A 16,128-nucleotide genomic window follows, 5' to 3' on the forward strand; every position below is an offset into this window, starting at 1 on the left:
ATGTGCTAACATTGATGCTGATTTGAGCATTTGAAGGGTAAAATTTAGAAATTATAGAACATGTAATCAAAGAAACTAAAACTGATAAATTGTTTGAAGAATGACAATAAAATTAGTTGAAAAGCTTGATAGTTCTGCATTTCTTGAGAATTGAAAGCTCCGATTCTGCTTGATTTCTTACAGCTTAGAATATCTTTTGTGGCATTAACATTAAATATGCCATGGAAATTGTCAAATGTCTCAAAACTTTGGAAGAACATGATGTTGATCAGGAGCCTTCAGGCAAACTGCTTTGGCATGGTAGTTGGAATAAACCATGAGAGAAGCAGTTTTTCAGCTCTTAATGTCATAGCCCAACTAGGGAAAATTAGGTATTTATACTGACAGGACTTGTTTTCATCTTAAATCTTTGGAATGAACTAATATAAACGATTTATCAAAATGCTTATGCATTTTACCATATGTCATCACACAGGACAAGTATTCTAATTGCAGTTCTATAGAGGTGTTTGCCTAAGATAATTCTCATCATCTTGTTCTGTATCTTTAACAGGAATGCATGTTTAATGTTTAAAATTCAAACTAGTACCATTTTTTGAGTAGTATTAAACGTTCTTATCTTACCCTGTAGCTTGCCCTTCATCAGTATCTGTTGAAATAAGTGCAGATGGTGTCAATATGTTACCTTTGTCAACTCCTGTTATCACAAGTGGTCTCACGTATATAAAAATCCAGCTTGTAAAAGCTGAAGTTGCCTCAGCTGTCTGTCTTCGTCTCCATCGTCCACGGGATGCTAGTACATTAGGCCTCTCTCAAATCAAACTGTTGGGCCTCACAGCTTTTGGAAACACCTCGTCTGCAACAGTCAATAATCCATTCCTTCCCTCTGAGGATCAGGTCTCTAAAACAAGGTAAGCCTCTGGTAGCAGTGGTCTGAGACTGGAGGAACAGTTTGTGGTTTTTCTTTTTGCTATTCTCTGCTCCGAGTAGGAAACTGTATTCATGAGTAGCTGGCTTTGTATTTTAACATTTAAATTTGAACGTATAAAGAATTTGTTATAAATATCTTAGATTTTTATTCTGTTGTTTTACAGTAAGCAGTACTTCTCACTTTTTTTGCAGCATGCTTAATCTGCACGTGTAAAAGGGTGTGTTTCATCCCTGTAATGATGAAAGAATACAAAAGATAGGAAAGCACTCAGTTCTGTTTCTTCAATGTGTAGATAGTTAGTTCAAAAAATTAACTGACAGCATATTTCTTATCTCTACTGAAGTCAGGAGACTTACATTGTGAGTATTGATGCAGGAATAGAAACAGGGCAGTAAAATGTATTGTGTAATTCATATCCAGTATTTCTGTTCACAAACATTTGAGAAATACGAACTGAAAGTTGTAATTTTGGCATATCAGCAAGATTTTTCAAAAGCTTTTACTTGCTTAGGTGACATCTTGAATTTCTTCCCTTATCTGTAAAATAAAAGTAAATCAACTTTTAAGGACTGCCTTAAAGTCAGTATTTGAGTTTTCCAACTTTGAATTTAATTATTTATGAGTTAATGTTTTAGGTTTTTTGGTTCCACTAAGATTTAGCTTACTAAATTGTTAAAATTCATGACTTCGGAATATTTCACCTTTGAACTTTAATGTTTATAAATTTGAAAAGAGAGCATGGGAAAGTTTTAAAATATCGTCTTCCATTAGGAAAAATTTTGAGAGAGTATGGAAATTCAGAGACCATGAACATTCTCTGGTGTATATTTGATAAAAGCCATATAGCTGAAACTGATCCTTGATCTTGAATAGCAGTGAAACAAATTACTATAACCAATTATACTATTGTTATGTTTGTACTTCAAAAAAGTTAACTTACAGTTGCACAAACGTAAGCAGTATCTAAAAGAGTGAGTGTACATTGTGAGCATCCGGAAATTTTTTATCATGGTTTTCAGCTTACTTTAAGTATCCCAGTAAACTAATGTGAGTAATATGATAGATATATTAAATAAACTTGGTTATAATTTTCTTTTAGACATTGTCAGGAACTTGCTTTTTTATTAAATGATGAATATTTTGGAATAAATTATTCCTAAAATAAAAGTGTAAACTTCATTTAAGATACATGTACAAGCTTCCCATAGTTCAAAAAAAAAAAAAAAAAAAAAAAAGGTGGATCAAGTTTGCTGTGAAGATAACGTAACTTGTTATTTTAGAACTTGGTAGTGAAAAGGTGTCATTTGTTTCATGTGGAACTTAGATTGCAGTCTTGTTCATAAAGCTCATTTAAACAGCACTGTAGTGTATTTTTTATAACTAAATTCTAACCAATACGTTTCTAAATTGATCCAGTTACAGCAGCTTTGTTTTATTATTAAAAGGAATACTGAACAGCATTGTTAAAGAATAAGAGAGATAGGGTGGAAAATGCAATGTTTAACAAATTTTGAATTTCTGCACTTTTTCTGTGCTTCTTATATTAGGTAGGACTCCGTACTCACTAAGGTTCACTCTAATTTATTGTAGATATTTATGACTGAAAAGGTGCATGTCTAGCCTTGCCATTACAAACTTCTAGTCCTCTTAAACGCTGCTATTTTTAGGGAAGCTATGCAAATGTATTATTTTAATGCCAACTACTACTGCAGGATTTTAACCTTATGACTATTAATAAATCAAATGGTGCCTAAGTGAGGCAATGAGCTTTTTCATCTTTCACATTTATATTGTGGTCAGCTTCTTTTAATGTTTAAAAACAAAAATTGCAAAAGCAAACCAACAATTAAATCCCACACCACTGCTCCAGAGACCCCACAAATCTGAGGTACTTATCAGCTGGCCCTGTTGGAAGAAATAATGTAGTTACATCAAGAAATCCTGAGAAGCTTTAGTAATAAATCCTGCAGGCTAACTTTTCCTATCACATGTACAAGTATTGCAGGCTGTAAGGCATGCTTTCAAAACTAGAAAGAACGCATGTGGCCAAAAAGTTTGTTTTTATCCCTCTACACAACATTAGGTTAAAACATAAATGTATAAAATTCTACCTCTACCCACAAACTCTGCCTTTCTTACAACCTTAAACCAGTAGTTACAACAGCAATACTAGGGTATGTGATGTTCTACTCTTAGGTGCAGTTATTTTAATGTACTTTTCTCAGATGATGTCTGATTGCATCACAGCAGTTTTCTGCAGTACTTGTCATAGAATCTAATACAGGTAATTATTGATAAAAAATAAAATAATGAGAAGATGATACATTAGCTCATTTTGCTGTTTTCCTTTTCAGTATTGGATGGTTAAGATTATTACACCACTGCCTCACTCACATAAGTGATTTAGAAGGAATGATGGCTAGTGCTGCAGCACCCACTGCTAATCTGTTGCAGACCTGTGCTGCGTTACTGATGTCACCATACTGTGGTATGCATTCTCCAAACATTGAGGCTGTGCTTGTAAAAATTGGGCTGCAGTCCACCAGAATAGGCCTCAAATTGATTGACATTCTTCTAAGAAACTGCTCGGCATCAGGGAGCGATCCTGCAGGTGAGTGCAATGTCTGTCTTTTCAGCTGTTAGTGAAAAATCTGCTTGTGCAAATGTACAAATACAGTGTATATGTGTGTTACTTTTGGAGTCTGAATTTTACTTGCCAGAACTTTCCGTTGTGTTTCTTGCTATCATGTAACTGGCTATTTTTTGAGTATCACAATATATGAGTAGCTCTACAGTAGTAAAACAGTGCAACCACTATCGTTTTGATTGGTGTAGAATATACGATTAGGGGAATGTTTTAAAGTTACAAGAGTAGGCCATGCAATATATTGCAAGTGCAGCTGTGTATATATGTGTAGATGCTATGTATAGATGTTTCAACATAAAGAATATATCAGAGTATTTTTAAGGAAAATAAGTACAGCAATATTTGTAACAATCTATAGGACAGAGTAAATTCTGAATTGGGCTAAGCGAGACACTTGGACAACTGATCTATGTCCCACAGTGAAATGCACTGGTTTTTGTGTTTATGACTATATCACTTTCCTTTGCTGTTTTATGGCTTTGTAAATGAAAGAAATGTGAATTCTTACCTGTCCTTTTTTGGAGTTTCTGGTACGAGCAGAAAACACATTTTCGAAATGACTTCTATGGCATACCCCACCAAGAGTTAATGTTTCAGTGTAGCCCACTGTGTTTTATTGGAATGCAGTTTGGTAGGAGAGTAGTTTCCTAAAGGGCAGGAGATGAACACAGCAAGAAAATGAGTAGGAACCAGTCCAAGGAATTCCTGGGCCTTAGTCCTGTTGATGGAAACTGGAGTTAAATAAGTTTCCGTATTGAGATAAACGTTTGTTTCTGTGAAGCGCGAGGTTTGACAGCTCTATTGGTATTAGTTATGTGTTTTTGGAATATGTTGAAGAAAATCCTGAGAGTTAAACCTGTAAGTCTTTTATCTGATTCATGCACTGATTTTTTTTTTTTTCCTTGTTAGTAAGGCTGATTGTTGCATTGAACATATAAAACGTGCAATATTGTGATAGTGGTGCATATAAGAGTTGTTTGTTAATGGCAAAGCTCAATTCAGTCTTAATAAAAATTTCATGAGTACTTTTTAAAGATACATATGTAAGTACTTCTATTATTTTCCCCTCTTCCCCCTCTCCTTTTTTTTTTTTTTTTTTTTTTTTTTTAATGCGGCAAGATCTGAATAGCCCTTTACTGTTTGGAAGATTAAATGGTCTCTCTTCTGACTCCACAATAGACATTCTTTATCAACTTGGAACAACTCAGGATCCTGGAACGAAAGACAGGTAATGTTGTTTGGATTGTCATAAGGAAGCATAAATAAAAATGATTTGCTAAATAGTGGCTTTGTGTTACTGCACAAAATTTAAAATCTACTTGTAATCTGTTTAAAATCTGATCATTACATGATAGCTTGAAAGTGCAGAAATCTAAAGATGCCTTTCAGCTTTCCCTCCTAGATGTTTGTATCCTCTGCACAGAATGCATCCCTCTCTTTTTTGCTCTTATGTAAGTTATAAAACTTAAAGTTCAACTGACTTTTCTCTGAGATACTTAGAACTTATTTACCTTCTATGTTTTCTTTCTCTGTACAAAGAAAGCTTACGTTTATCTGTCTAAGATGATATGTGTTTTTAATTAATCTTATCCTGTTAGTGATCTAAGGCTTGAAAAAGTGAGTTTGAGCTCGCTCTTGAATTCTGCTTCAAAAGAAGTGATAAAAGTGTAAATCAGATTAACTTCCTGTCTTGGAGTAATTTGGTTTTGAGTGTTTCTTTGGCCCTTTGTAATGTACTACATCATCTTGCCTTCCAGAATTCAAGCATTGTTGAAATGGGTCAGTGATTCTGCAAGAGTTGCTGCTATGAAAAAAAGTGGCCGGGTCAGCTACATTTGTCCAAATAGCTCAACAAGAGAGTATGGTCTTCTGATGCCATCTCCTTCCCATTTGCATTGTGTAGCAGCAATTTTGTGGCATAGTTACGAACTGCTTGTTGAATACGATTTACCAGCATTGCTGGACAGAGAGCTCTTTGAGTAAGTAAAGCAAGCCAAGTATTGTACCTTGTGTTTTTGTTAACTAAATTATTTTGTTCACCAAAATGATACAACTTCAAGTGAAAAAAGTAGTGAAAATTGTCGTCACCCCCGATGCTAATTGATAAATACTTGAAGATGTCTAAACAGGTAGCTTTGTAATTCTAAACACAAAACTTCAGATACTGCAGGCATAACTGAGTTGAAAAACAAAATTAAAAATAAAACAGTAGATCTATGTATGTGCTTACACATGTTTAAGGTATTCTGTTACATGGTTTTGTTTCTGTTTTTTTGAAATGGATAAGTCTGGATTGTTATTGTTTAAAATTGAGCATTTGCAGTAATTTTCAGAATAACTGAAACTAAACTAAACTAAATCACGTTCTTCATTGGTACTCTGTTATATAAGCATCATTACTCATACATGCAGTATCTTTAAGTGATAGCTAAGTGCTCAGGTCAGAGAGGGCAGAATTGTTTTACTGGAGTCACCATTTTGTTCCTGCCATAGCCTGATTTGAAAGAAACAAATTACAAAATCTTGAGTGAAACTTGAACTTTGAATTTGTGGGTGTTTGTTGCTTGATTCTAAAGAAAGAAAAAAAACCCAACACCCTTAACAACAATGTATTTGAGTCCAGATAAAAAATATACGAGATAGCAGTGATTCCTAATTTATGTTGTTCAACTATTTCTTCTGTGTAAAGAAAACAAGAAAGAAGCCAAGATGGCTTTGTTTCACATGTATTATAGAAATGTAGCTGTTGAAGTCCTGTGTCTAGTAAAGAAAGCATCTTTCATTTGTACCTTTGAATTCAATTCCAATTACTGAAAGGAACTTTGATAGCACATAGTTTTTTGTTGCCCGTAGGAACCTTTTATATTTTCTTTTCTACCTTATTTTCTTCTTTAGGTACAAACATTCAAACACTGGGAAATGTCCAAGTTATGGTCATTGGTAAAAGCATGCGGAGCTTTTGTATATGTGCAGCATAGCAGTCTTTAGATGTATACTACTAACTAGGCCTTTTCCTGAAGTACATCAGTGTTACTGTCATATAAATAACTGTTAATTCAAAATGAGCTTGTTCATTTTGGAAATCAATTTCAGGATTTTAAATTGCTTGTCAATGAGCCCTTTCAGGAATAAGAAAATGCATTTTTATCAATTTTAATATTTGAAAAGGAAGAGCTGTAATAAAATAGATTTCCTAAAATGGATAACCCTTTTGGATTTGCATCAATATGAAAGTGGGTTTAATAACTGACTTCCCATTCTTCAGAGAGAATGTGTTTTCATCATAGGATGAAATGAAGAAATACTAATAAAACTATTGCACCTAGTTTCAGTATACATGTTGCAATATAGTCCTGTTCCTCTACCTCCTGCCAACTAAAACTATAATTCATATCAACCAGCATATGGAGCAAATTACATATTTTTAATGAATACAAAAGGATTTTTGTCAGACATGGGTAAAATAATTCTTCTGATAAAAATAACATCCTCTGTGTATTCTTTGTCCTCTTTGATACTTTAACTTCTGAAATATTTTTGTAGATCCTAGCCATAACTCTTTATTTCTCCTTCATGTCATATTTCATTTCTCTTTTGGATGTATTTTCCAATCATCCCCATTTTTCATTTCAATATTTCTGTTTTGGACGATGGATACAAAATTATTCCTTAGTTATTTTTCATGTAGTTGGAAAAGAATCTTATTTTTTACAGAGCATGAACTTACCCAGAAAATTTTGGCAGAAGGATTGCGTGAATATATAGTTGGAGAAGAGTTCAAGTGTGCCTTTATTGCATGTGGACTTTATTAAAAATAAAAATACTTGGCATGTGGAAAATTTTCTTGAAGTCACAGGTCCACTTGGTCACTGAGATGACTTGTTAGTGTTTTAGCTTAGAGCGTTTTTTAATCAGCCAGTAATAAAGCTTTTTTTTTTTTGTTAGTCCCATGTTCTCTTTTGTACTCTTTGAGTCCCTTTGACTAATCATAAAATAACACTTCTATCCAGAAGAGGGAAGAACAGTCCTTGTCTTCAAACAGGAAATGTAATACGTGATGATAGATCCAAACTTACTAAAAACTAACATTGTAGTGGCATAAGGTGTGCGTCGCCTGTGGATGTAAAGGTTAAGATCATGTAACTTACTTACAGTGCTAGGATAATGCAAATGCAGCTCAGAAAACCCATGGTTGTTGTTTTTTTTAATAAAGTACTTTACCTACTCTGAACACATTTGTATGAAAAAATTGTTTTCACTGATTCACAAATAGCACTTCAGAAGTATAAGCTAAGTAAGAGGAGCAAAATTAGCTTTTGCATTCATGTGCTTTTGATTAACATTTCAGTTGATAGGATTTGAATAGAAGTGAAGTGAGTTCATAGAATTTTACTATCTCTCAGGAATAATTCCGTTGTTAACTTGTGTCCTAAGGAGGGCAAGGATGACGTCATTCAACCAACAAAAAGAAAAAAAAAAAAAGAAAAAAAAAAAGGAAATGTATTAAAATACTTCCAGCTTTTACAAAGGATTAATTAAGAGAGCTTTGTGAAAATGGGCATGTGGTTTTTAGTAGCTGCATCTTGGAGAGTTGAAAGCAAAGAGGGGTTATGGTTAGCTCAGAAATGTGTAAATGTAAATTATGTGACAACTATCCAAAGTCTGAAATCATGTCTTTCACTTGCAACGTGCCAGAAGAATCAGTTCTTAACTATTTTAAGTAAGGTATAATGAAGTAAATTCCAAGAGAAGGATGAGGAATGCCATCTGAGTAATGAAAGTCCTGCTGACACTGTGACCCAAAAGAGGCTGTCAAACTTAGCTCAGAGTTTTCCAGTAGTTTCTGGAATGTTTAATGTGGAAAGATAATGTATAAACTGAAAAAACAATGTGAGTGCAAGCTATGCCTTGATGTGATTTTCTGTCTTCTACAGGTCACTGTTTAACTGGTCCATGTCTCTTCCCTGCAACATGGTTTTGAAGAAAGCTGTTGATAGTTTGCTTTGCTCGATGTGCCACATCCACCCGAATTATTTTTCCTTACTCATGGGATGGATGGGTATCACTCCTCCTCCGATGCAGTGTCAACACAGACTGTCCATGACTGATGACAGCAAAAAGCAGGACCTCAGTTCATCTTTAACAGATGACTCTAAAAACGCACAAGCCCCTCTTGCACTAACGGAGTCTCACCTGGCTACTCTTGCTGCCTCATCTCAGTCTCCTGAAGCTATCAAGCAATTATTGGACTCAGGTTTGCCTTCACTGCTTGTGAGAAGTCTTGCTAGTTTCTGCTTTAACCATACTTCTAGCTCTGACTGCACTTCACAATCAATGGATATCACCCAGGATAGGCTCAGGAGGCATCATGTTCCACAGCACTTTAATAAAATGCCTATCACGGCAGACCTAGTTGCTCCTGTTCTCAGGTTTTTGACAGAAGTTGGCAACAGCCACATCATGAAGGATTGGTTGGGTGGTTCTGAAGTCAATCCACTGTGGACAGCACTTCTATTTCTGTTGTGCCATTCTGGTGCTACTTCTGGAGGACACAATGTGACTGCACAACAGACCAGTGCAAGATCTAGCTTGCTTTCTTCAACTGTAACAGCAGGGTTGACCACTCAACAGCGGACAGCAATTGAAAACGCAACAGTTGCTTTCTTCTTACAGTGCATTTCTTGCCATCCAAATAACCAGAGGCTTATGGCACAGGTGAGAGAAAAAACAAATGCCATTTTCATTTCTTTATTAATAACTACAGGTGAAACTTAACTAGTCCAAAATTTTAAAACTTTTTTTTAAAGCTTTCTTTAAGGTGGTTGGTTGGTTGGTTTGGGTGTTGTTCTTTTTGTAAATTGTCATCAACTGAGTGAAATTTGTGTTAAAACTGTTATCTTGTTGGTCTGACTTTGTAAAGTATAAAAATGTTTCAGCGTGACCGTTCAGTGCTGTGTATGGATTTGTGTTCCTCTTGGCTGCATAAAGATGTACTTCTTACATTAATAAGGCACTTCAGAACAAAATCCGAAATACTATATATAAGTACATAAGATTAAACTCTTCTGAAGTAGAATTTGAAAATAAGGCTCCATACACATCTTTTAAATTAGAAACTTAAGGGAGATTTTCTGGTTAATTTGTTCACACAACCATACACGATGTGCAATTGGTGTTCAGGGATATGTGGACTATTACAGAACAGTTTACTATTCTAATGCAGATTCAGCTAATTTCCTCACAATTACTAACCTTTCAGACCTAGTTGAATAAAAGTACTTTTCTTTCAACATTAAGAATGTCAAGGCCCCGGGAACAGATAACTTGAGTGGGAAAAAAAAAAAAAAAAAAAAAAAAAAACACACATTTCCATATGAATGACCAGTACTAATACTTTTATTGAGTAGAAAATGTTTGCCTTAGTAATATGAAAGCCATTTTTCTGAATGCTTTATCTTCAGCTCTCTCTTGTTGAGTAGTCTACATGTTCACAATTACTTTGATGCTGTAGTCAATATTTTGAATGTTAAAAAAACAAAAACAAAACCAAAATCTGCTGTTGATGCTTTCTTCAGTGGTCCTCATTTCTGATCTGGTTTGAATGATAACTGGAAGGTGGATCTTAGGCACTGCCTACTATGGCTGTGTAGAGCTATATTTTAGAGACCTAAATATAGAAATATTTTAAATAGGATGTCATTTTGCATTCCCAGGTTCTCTGTGAATTGTTCCAGTCCTCTCCTCAGCGTGGGAACCTCCCAACCTCTGGAAATATTTCAGGATTTATTAGGAGGCTTTTTTTGCAACTGATGCTGGAGGATGAGAAAGTGACTTTGTTTCTTCAGTCCCCATGTCCAGTAAGAGCTTTTGATATCTGTATGGTGACCATGGATCAAATGTAGCCTAAAAAAAATCTGTGTATTCAACTTTGAAAGGTCAGGCAGCAGCTTTTCCTACTATACACGTTTGAAAAGGGATGTTTTGGTGAATTGTAACTCAGCTTTTCAAAAGACAATTTAAGGCACTGCTGTGAGTCGAAGCTATCTTACTGAAAACATCATGATTCTGAAAGAATAGAAAGAACAGAAAACTGAAACATTTTAATATTATCCGTAAGCATTAGGAGTGAATCCTGATACAGGTTCTAGTCCTTACACCAGTTCTTTATCATCAGTTTCATTGAGGAATTAGTTTTGAAGCTTCAAAACTGGCAGAGATCCTTTAACATTAGCCACAACACCACAGATACCTTCTTGAGTGACAAATACTTGAACTGATTTGTAAAGCTAATGTATGCTTTTATAATTCTACATGCTTCACCAGAACAGAGTTATAATCAATGACTGAACTGCTGTGCTGTCAGCTGAAGCCTGCAAATAAAGAAACCTTCTGGAAAACCAGAACTATTAAAAGATCTGATACTGCCAGACAAGGAAAAAATATTTTCTACTTTGATTTCTGCTGTTCTTTCTCTATCTCAAAAGTGAAGTCCTACATGAAATACTACAACAGGGAAATTTGATCAGGAAGTGTAAAATGAAAAAGGGACAGCAAATCAGTTTTTTGTGCAAACACATGTTAAATGCTTTTGTTTTAACCTAGCTCAGATTAATTGTTAATGTGAAGTTTGGCAACATGGAGGTAACATCAATTTTCTAATAAGGCATTTTACATAGAACAGGTTTTTGCAGAGTTACTAAGTAACTCTATTAGTAAGTAAAGACAAAAATAAATTATTGAAAATAAATTTTCAGATACTTCAGTTTCTTCTGTTAACGATGCCAGGAAACAATTTGGCTCTTTTTACTGAGTAGAAAAAGGTTTCTCTTTTAATATCCAAGGAGAAGTCTTAAAAATAATATGAATGTGCAAAGTGTGTCCAACAACATAACCTTGAAAATATTGTATTCTCATTTTTATCTCTTAGGTTCCTACCAAAACTATATTTTATAAGCCAAATTCTCATTGTCATAAAGTATTAAATTCATTTAAGAGTACTGCACAATGCTAAATTGATTCTGAATATGAGTATTAGCAAACAGCTCTCCTGATGATGAGGGAAGCGAACAATAGCTCTTTGTACAGAAAAGTCTGTAAACAGTTACTGCAAGAAAAGAACGATACAAAAATACAATCAGAGCTTAGGCTAAAATATATTACCATATTTGAAATGTTTTAACTAGTAATAACTTAGATATATCATCTAAAATAAACTTTATGCTTGTCAGAGCACTAGAGAAATAGCAGCTTTCTCTATTATGAGTATATTGTGATTTTTCCTAACTTAATTTCAGAAATAGTTGAAAGTCTCTAACACTTAGTTTTGTCTCGTATACAGATATTTAAAATATATTTAATAATAATAATAAATACACTGTATTGTTTCTTACGCTAAAAATGTTCCAGGCTTTTTCAGCAAACTCTTTTGAGTTAAGAAATTACGTTTATCCAAGTTTGATGCATTTTTACTGTACACCTGTGAAGCTGAAGGGTATATAAGGTTTCTATTTCAGCTCACAGAAGACTTAACTTTATTTTGCTGAGGTGAGTTTATAAGAACTTAGTGTTTTAGCTTACTTCTGTATTTCAAATCATGTTAAAAGTTGACTTTTTTTTTTATTTCAGCTGTACAAAGGTAGAATTAATGCTACTAGTCATGTTATTCAACATCCAATGTATGGAGCTGGACACAAATTTCGTACTCTTCATTTGCCTGTCTCAACAACTCTAGCGGAAGTTCTTGATCGTGTGTCAGGCAAGTTTGCAATATTTCTTGTTTTATTTTTTAAGTAGTTTAAAAAATAAAAGTAAAATAAAAAGGAAGCCTAAACTAAGTGTTTTTTACATGTATATTTGTAATGGTCATAGGTGTTTGCCAGATGTAACACAGAGGTCTCAATTGTAAGCTTTTGCAAATGCGTTGCATGTTCCACTTCCATGTTTTCCTTCCATAGAACTCAAATTCTGGTAATTTAGCTACCATTTTTGTGGGGAAGGTTGGATTTTTGTTTGTTTGTTTTGTTTTTCAGTATTCATGTATAGTTGCAAATATACCTTGAGAGATTTAAGAATACAAGTGATACTGCAAATACTAGTCTTTAAAATGCCCTGTCTTTCACCCAGTCACTTAAATATTCCCAAATAATGGCACATGAATATCCCAAAAGGAAGATGAAATGTTGTTGCTATGAACAGGACATAAATGAGGGATACTCTGTAGATACAGATTTGTACATTGTATAAAATTTTCAGTTTACTTACTAAATGGAGATTGAAAAGTATATCAAGAATATCAAGGCGTGGATTTATTGGAAATTTAAATAAAAATAAATACTTACACTAGTTGAATACACATGGGGCAATGAATCTATAGGGGGTTCTGTTGACCAGGCCTCCACATTCCATAATTAGCTGTGAAGTGTGCATTTAGCTGCATACATCTCTGACTAGGTATGTATGTTCTTACATGTGGTTAGGTTTGTATGTGTTTTTGTTTTGTTTTGTTTAAACTCCTCAGTATAGGATCAAATTTAATTTTGGAAACAGATCTCTGGAGTTCAGAGGAACTATGGCCTTTTTATGCCTGCTTAAAATCTTTATATTTAATTAATTAACAAATGCATTAGGGCAATAAATGTGTTACCTAATGAGTTGATAGAAGTACTGTAATGGTATTTGGTGTTTCCAACACCAGATAAAACAACGTTTGCTTCAGGATGTTGATCAAAAACAGTGAAGTCTAGAAAAATGCTTGAAGCTTATTTATCAGGGAATAATTTACTGTTTCACATGGAAATCTGTATTCACTTAGCATCCAGACATGCTCATGTGTGGATTGTTACCAAGGTCTCTAGTTACTTGCGCTATTTACAGTCAGAATTGCTCTAATGGGGGAGGCTGTCATGCACATGAGGTAAGGATCTGTTGTTGAGCCGTGACATAACCTGTACTGAATAGCTGCCTCAGTGGTGCATTGTGCTCAACTTGATAGCCAGTGCTAACAGGGACTGGGGAGGGGAATGTGGTGATGTGATGTGCAGTAATGCACATAATTGAAATCGATCAAATGCTGACTGCTTAAGGTGTCAGAACTCTGCTTTATGCTACCGAATTGTTTCATTTTAAATTGGAAAAATTAGTTCTGGGAAAGTTCAGGTTCTTTTATGTTTTCCTCTCTCATCTGTTGTGATTTTTCTGATGGTATTAAAAGCTTTGTGATTCTTAGATGTCATTCAATGAAGTCAATGGTTAGGATAGTAAAGGAGTTTTGAATATACAAGGAGTAAAACTGTGTGCTTAGGGTGATGGAGGGAGAGAAGGGATTGACTGGGGTGGAAAAGAAGAAAAGACTGCCACCACTGCAACAGTAGGAAGTCATGAAGATCCTGTGTTGGAGGCTTTCCCTTGGATTATTTTTTCTTTCTTTAACTATGCTACTAATGTTTTCTACTATTTTAAGATCTCCAATTGATCATTTCATATGTTCTGCAAATAAAAATCATAAGCACATTCATTTTGTACTTTTTTCCCCTGTTTTAAGAAAAAAGAAAGCAGAGTTTAAAATCATTGCTTAATCTGCTGCTCACATCCCTTTACCAGAGGAAGAAAATGTGCAGTGTCATGGTAGATAGGTATGCTTAGGATGAGTACCAGTTGTTTTGTATTCCATCCACCTTAGTTTTAATTTACTGGTTGTGAGAAGTCAGGAAGACTGAAAAACAAAGGTGGATATTACTTGAATACTAAAAATACCGATGCTTGAGCATCCTCAGTAGTTTAATTAACAAACTTTAAATTGTCTGTCACTAAATGGGCATTCAGTCCATAGGGACCAAACTAGAGCTACTCTGAAGTTTAAATAATACTAATGAATATTTTTTAAAAGTTCATACCTAGTGTGAAATATGTATCCACAAATATATATATATATACACACACCCATGTATACATAAATAGACGAAAATTTAGTGTAGACATTGAGTCCTCAGTAGTACAGCTTTACACTCTGTCCTGGTTTCAGTTAGCACAGAATTAATTTTCTTCCTAGTAGCTGGTGGAATGCTGTGTTTTGGCTTAGAATGAGAAGAGTGCTGATAACACCCCGATGCTTTAATTGTTGCAGAGCAGTGCTTATACTAAGCCAAGGACATCTCAGCCTTTGCTCTGTCCTGCCAACAGGCAGGCTGGGGGGTGCAGTAAGAGCTGGGAGGGGACAGACCCAGGACAGGTGACCCAAACTAGCCAAGGGGGTATTCCATACCATCTGACGTCATGCTAAACAATATATAGGGGTGGCTAGCCGGGGGAGGGGGCGGGACTGCTCGGGGTTAGGCTGGGCATCGGTCAGCGGGTGGTGAGCAATTGCATTGTGCATCACTTGTTTGTACATACTATTATTACTTTCGTATTATCCCCATTGTATCATCATTATTATTATTGTTATTATTATTTTTGTTATTTTTTTTTTCCTGTCTTATTAAACTGTCTTTATCTCAACTCACGGGCTTCACTTTCCATTTCTCTCCCCCGTCCCAGAGAGGGAGGGGGGAGGGTGAGCGAACGGCTGCGTGGTGTTTAGCTGCCGGTCGGGTTAAACCACGACACACTCTTATCTTCTCCAAAGCAATTGGGGAATGATTGTCAATTTTAATGGCAGTGTTGTAACTTACAAGGCGTAAAATAAACCATTGTTTTTCTAATCTCATTTTAGATGTTTGCAGTTGTGTTTTAATGTATGTATACTTCACCTGTCATGTAGTAGTTTTAACAGTTTTAAATTGACAGAGGACTTTTTTTTGGGGAAGAGGAGGCCAGAATTACAATACCTTAATGTATAGATATTTGTAAGAACATTACTGCTTGAGATAGAAGTCTAAGTTATGTAAACAGTTGAGAATAGTAATTTTTAAGAGCCTAGAAACTGGTAACAAAATCAACTTGGTATATTGAAATACTTTTCTCTCCTGCTTTTTTTCCCATGTAGATACACCCAGCATCACAGCTAAGCTAATTAATGAACAGAAGGAAGATAAAGAAAAAAAGAACTATGAAGAAAAAGAAAAAGTTAAAGCAGAAAATGGATTCCAGGACAATTACAGTGTTGTTGTTGCTTCTGGTATGTTTTTTTCTTTCATCTTCTGAAAAAAAGAATCTTTCTGACATTGCAAGTGAGGGGAAAATCGCATCTACCTAATAATTCATTTAATTACTGATGCTTAGAAAAAAATACAGTGCCCAGTTCATCTAAGTGGCTGCTAAGCAGCAAAGATGAGTTCCTGGTAGTAGAACTGCTGCTTCTGCTGAATTATATACTTGGGCAAATTTGTACCTAAATGTGGCTGTGGTATGTTGTGGATGCTGTGGCCAGTGTAGGCACATACCTGGAGTATAGATTATATGGGAAGATATTAATGTTTGTGTACTATTAATAGTGGTTGGGTATTAGTTCCTCAGCCTTTGTGCAGTGTTTAGTGCATCAGAGTTTAACCACCTATTTCCACAATATGCTTTGGAAAAACAAGGATTCACGTACTTTACATAACAACTGTGT

The 16,128-nt window shown here is 34.9% G+C and overlaps 1 protein-coding gene across 6 annotated transcripts in view; it reads left to right on the plus strand.

Moving 5' to 3' along the window:
• Nucleotides 1–16,128, plus strand: part of BIRC6 (baculoviral IAP repeat containing 6) — a 176,039-nt gene that overhangs the window by 94,276 nt on the left and 65,635 nt on the right. For all 6 annotated transcript variants that reach the window (XM_084283516.1, XM_084283518.1, XM_084283517.1 and 3 more), the window contains 8 exons: nt 632–911; nt 3,286–3,542; nt 4,698–4,806; nt 5,336–5,557; nt 8,513–9,293; nt 10,292–10,435; nt 12,204–12,333; nt 15,562–15,693. In XM_084283516.1, the coding sequence (XP_084139642.1) occupies nt 632–911; nt 3,286–3,542; nt 4,698–4,806; nt 5,336–5,557; nt 8,513–9,293; nt 10,292–10,435; nt 12,204–12,333; nt 15,562–15,693 (2,055 nt within the window). The remainder of the gene's footprint in view (nt 1–631; nt 912–3,285; nt 3,543–4,697; nt 4,807–5,335; nt 5,558–8,512; nt 9,294–10,291; nt 10,436–12,203; nt 12,334–15,561; nt 15,694–16,128) is intronic.

The sequence above is a fragment of the Netta rufina genome (assembly GCF_964035555.1).
Source record: "Netta rufina genome assembly, chromosome: 3".
NCBI lineage: Eukaryota > Metazoa > Chordata > Aves > Anseriformes > Anatidae > Netta > Netta rufina.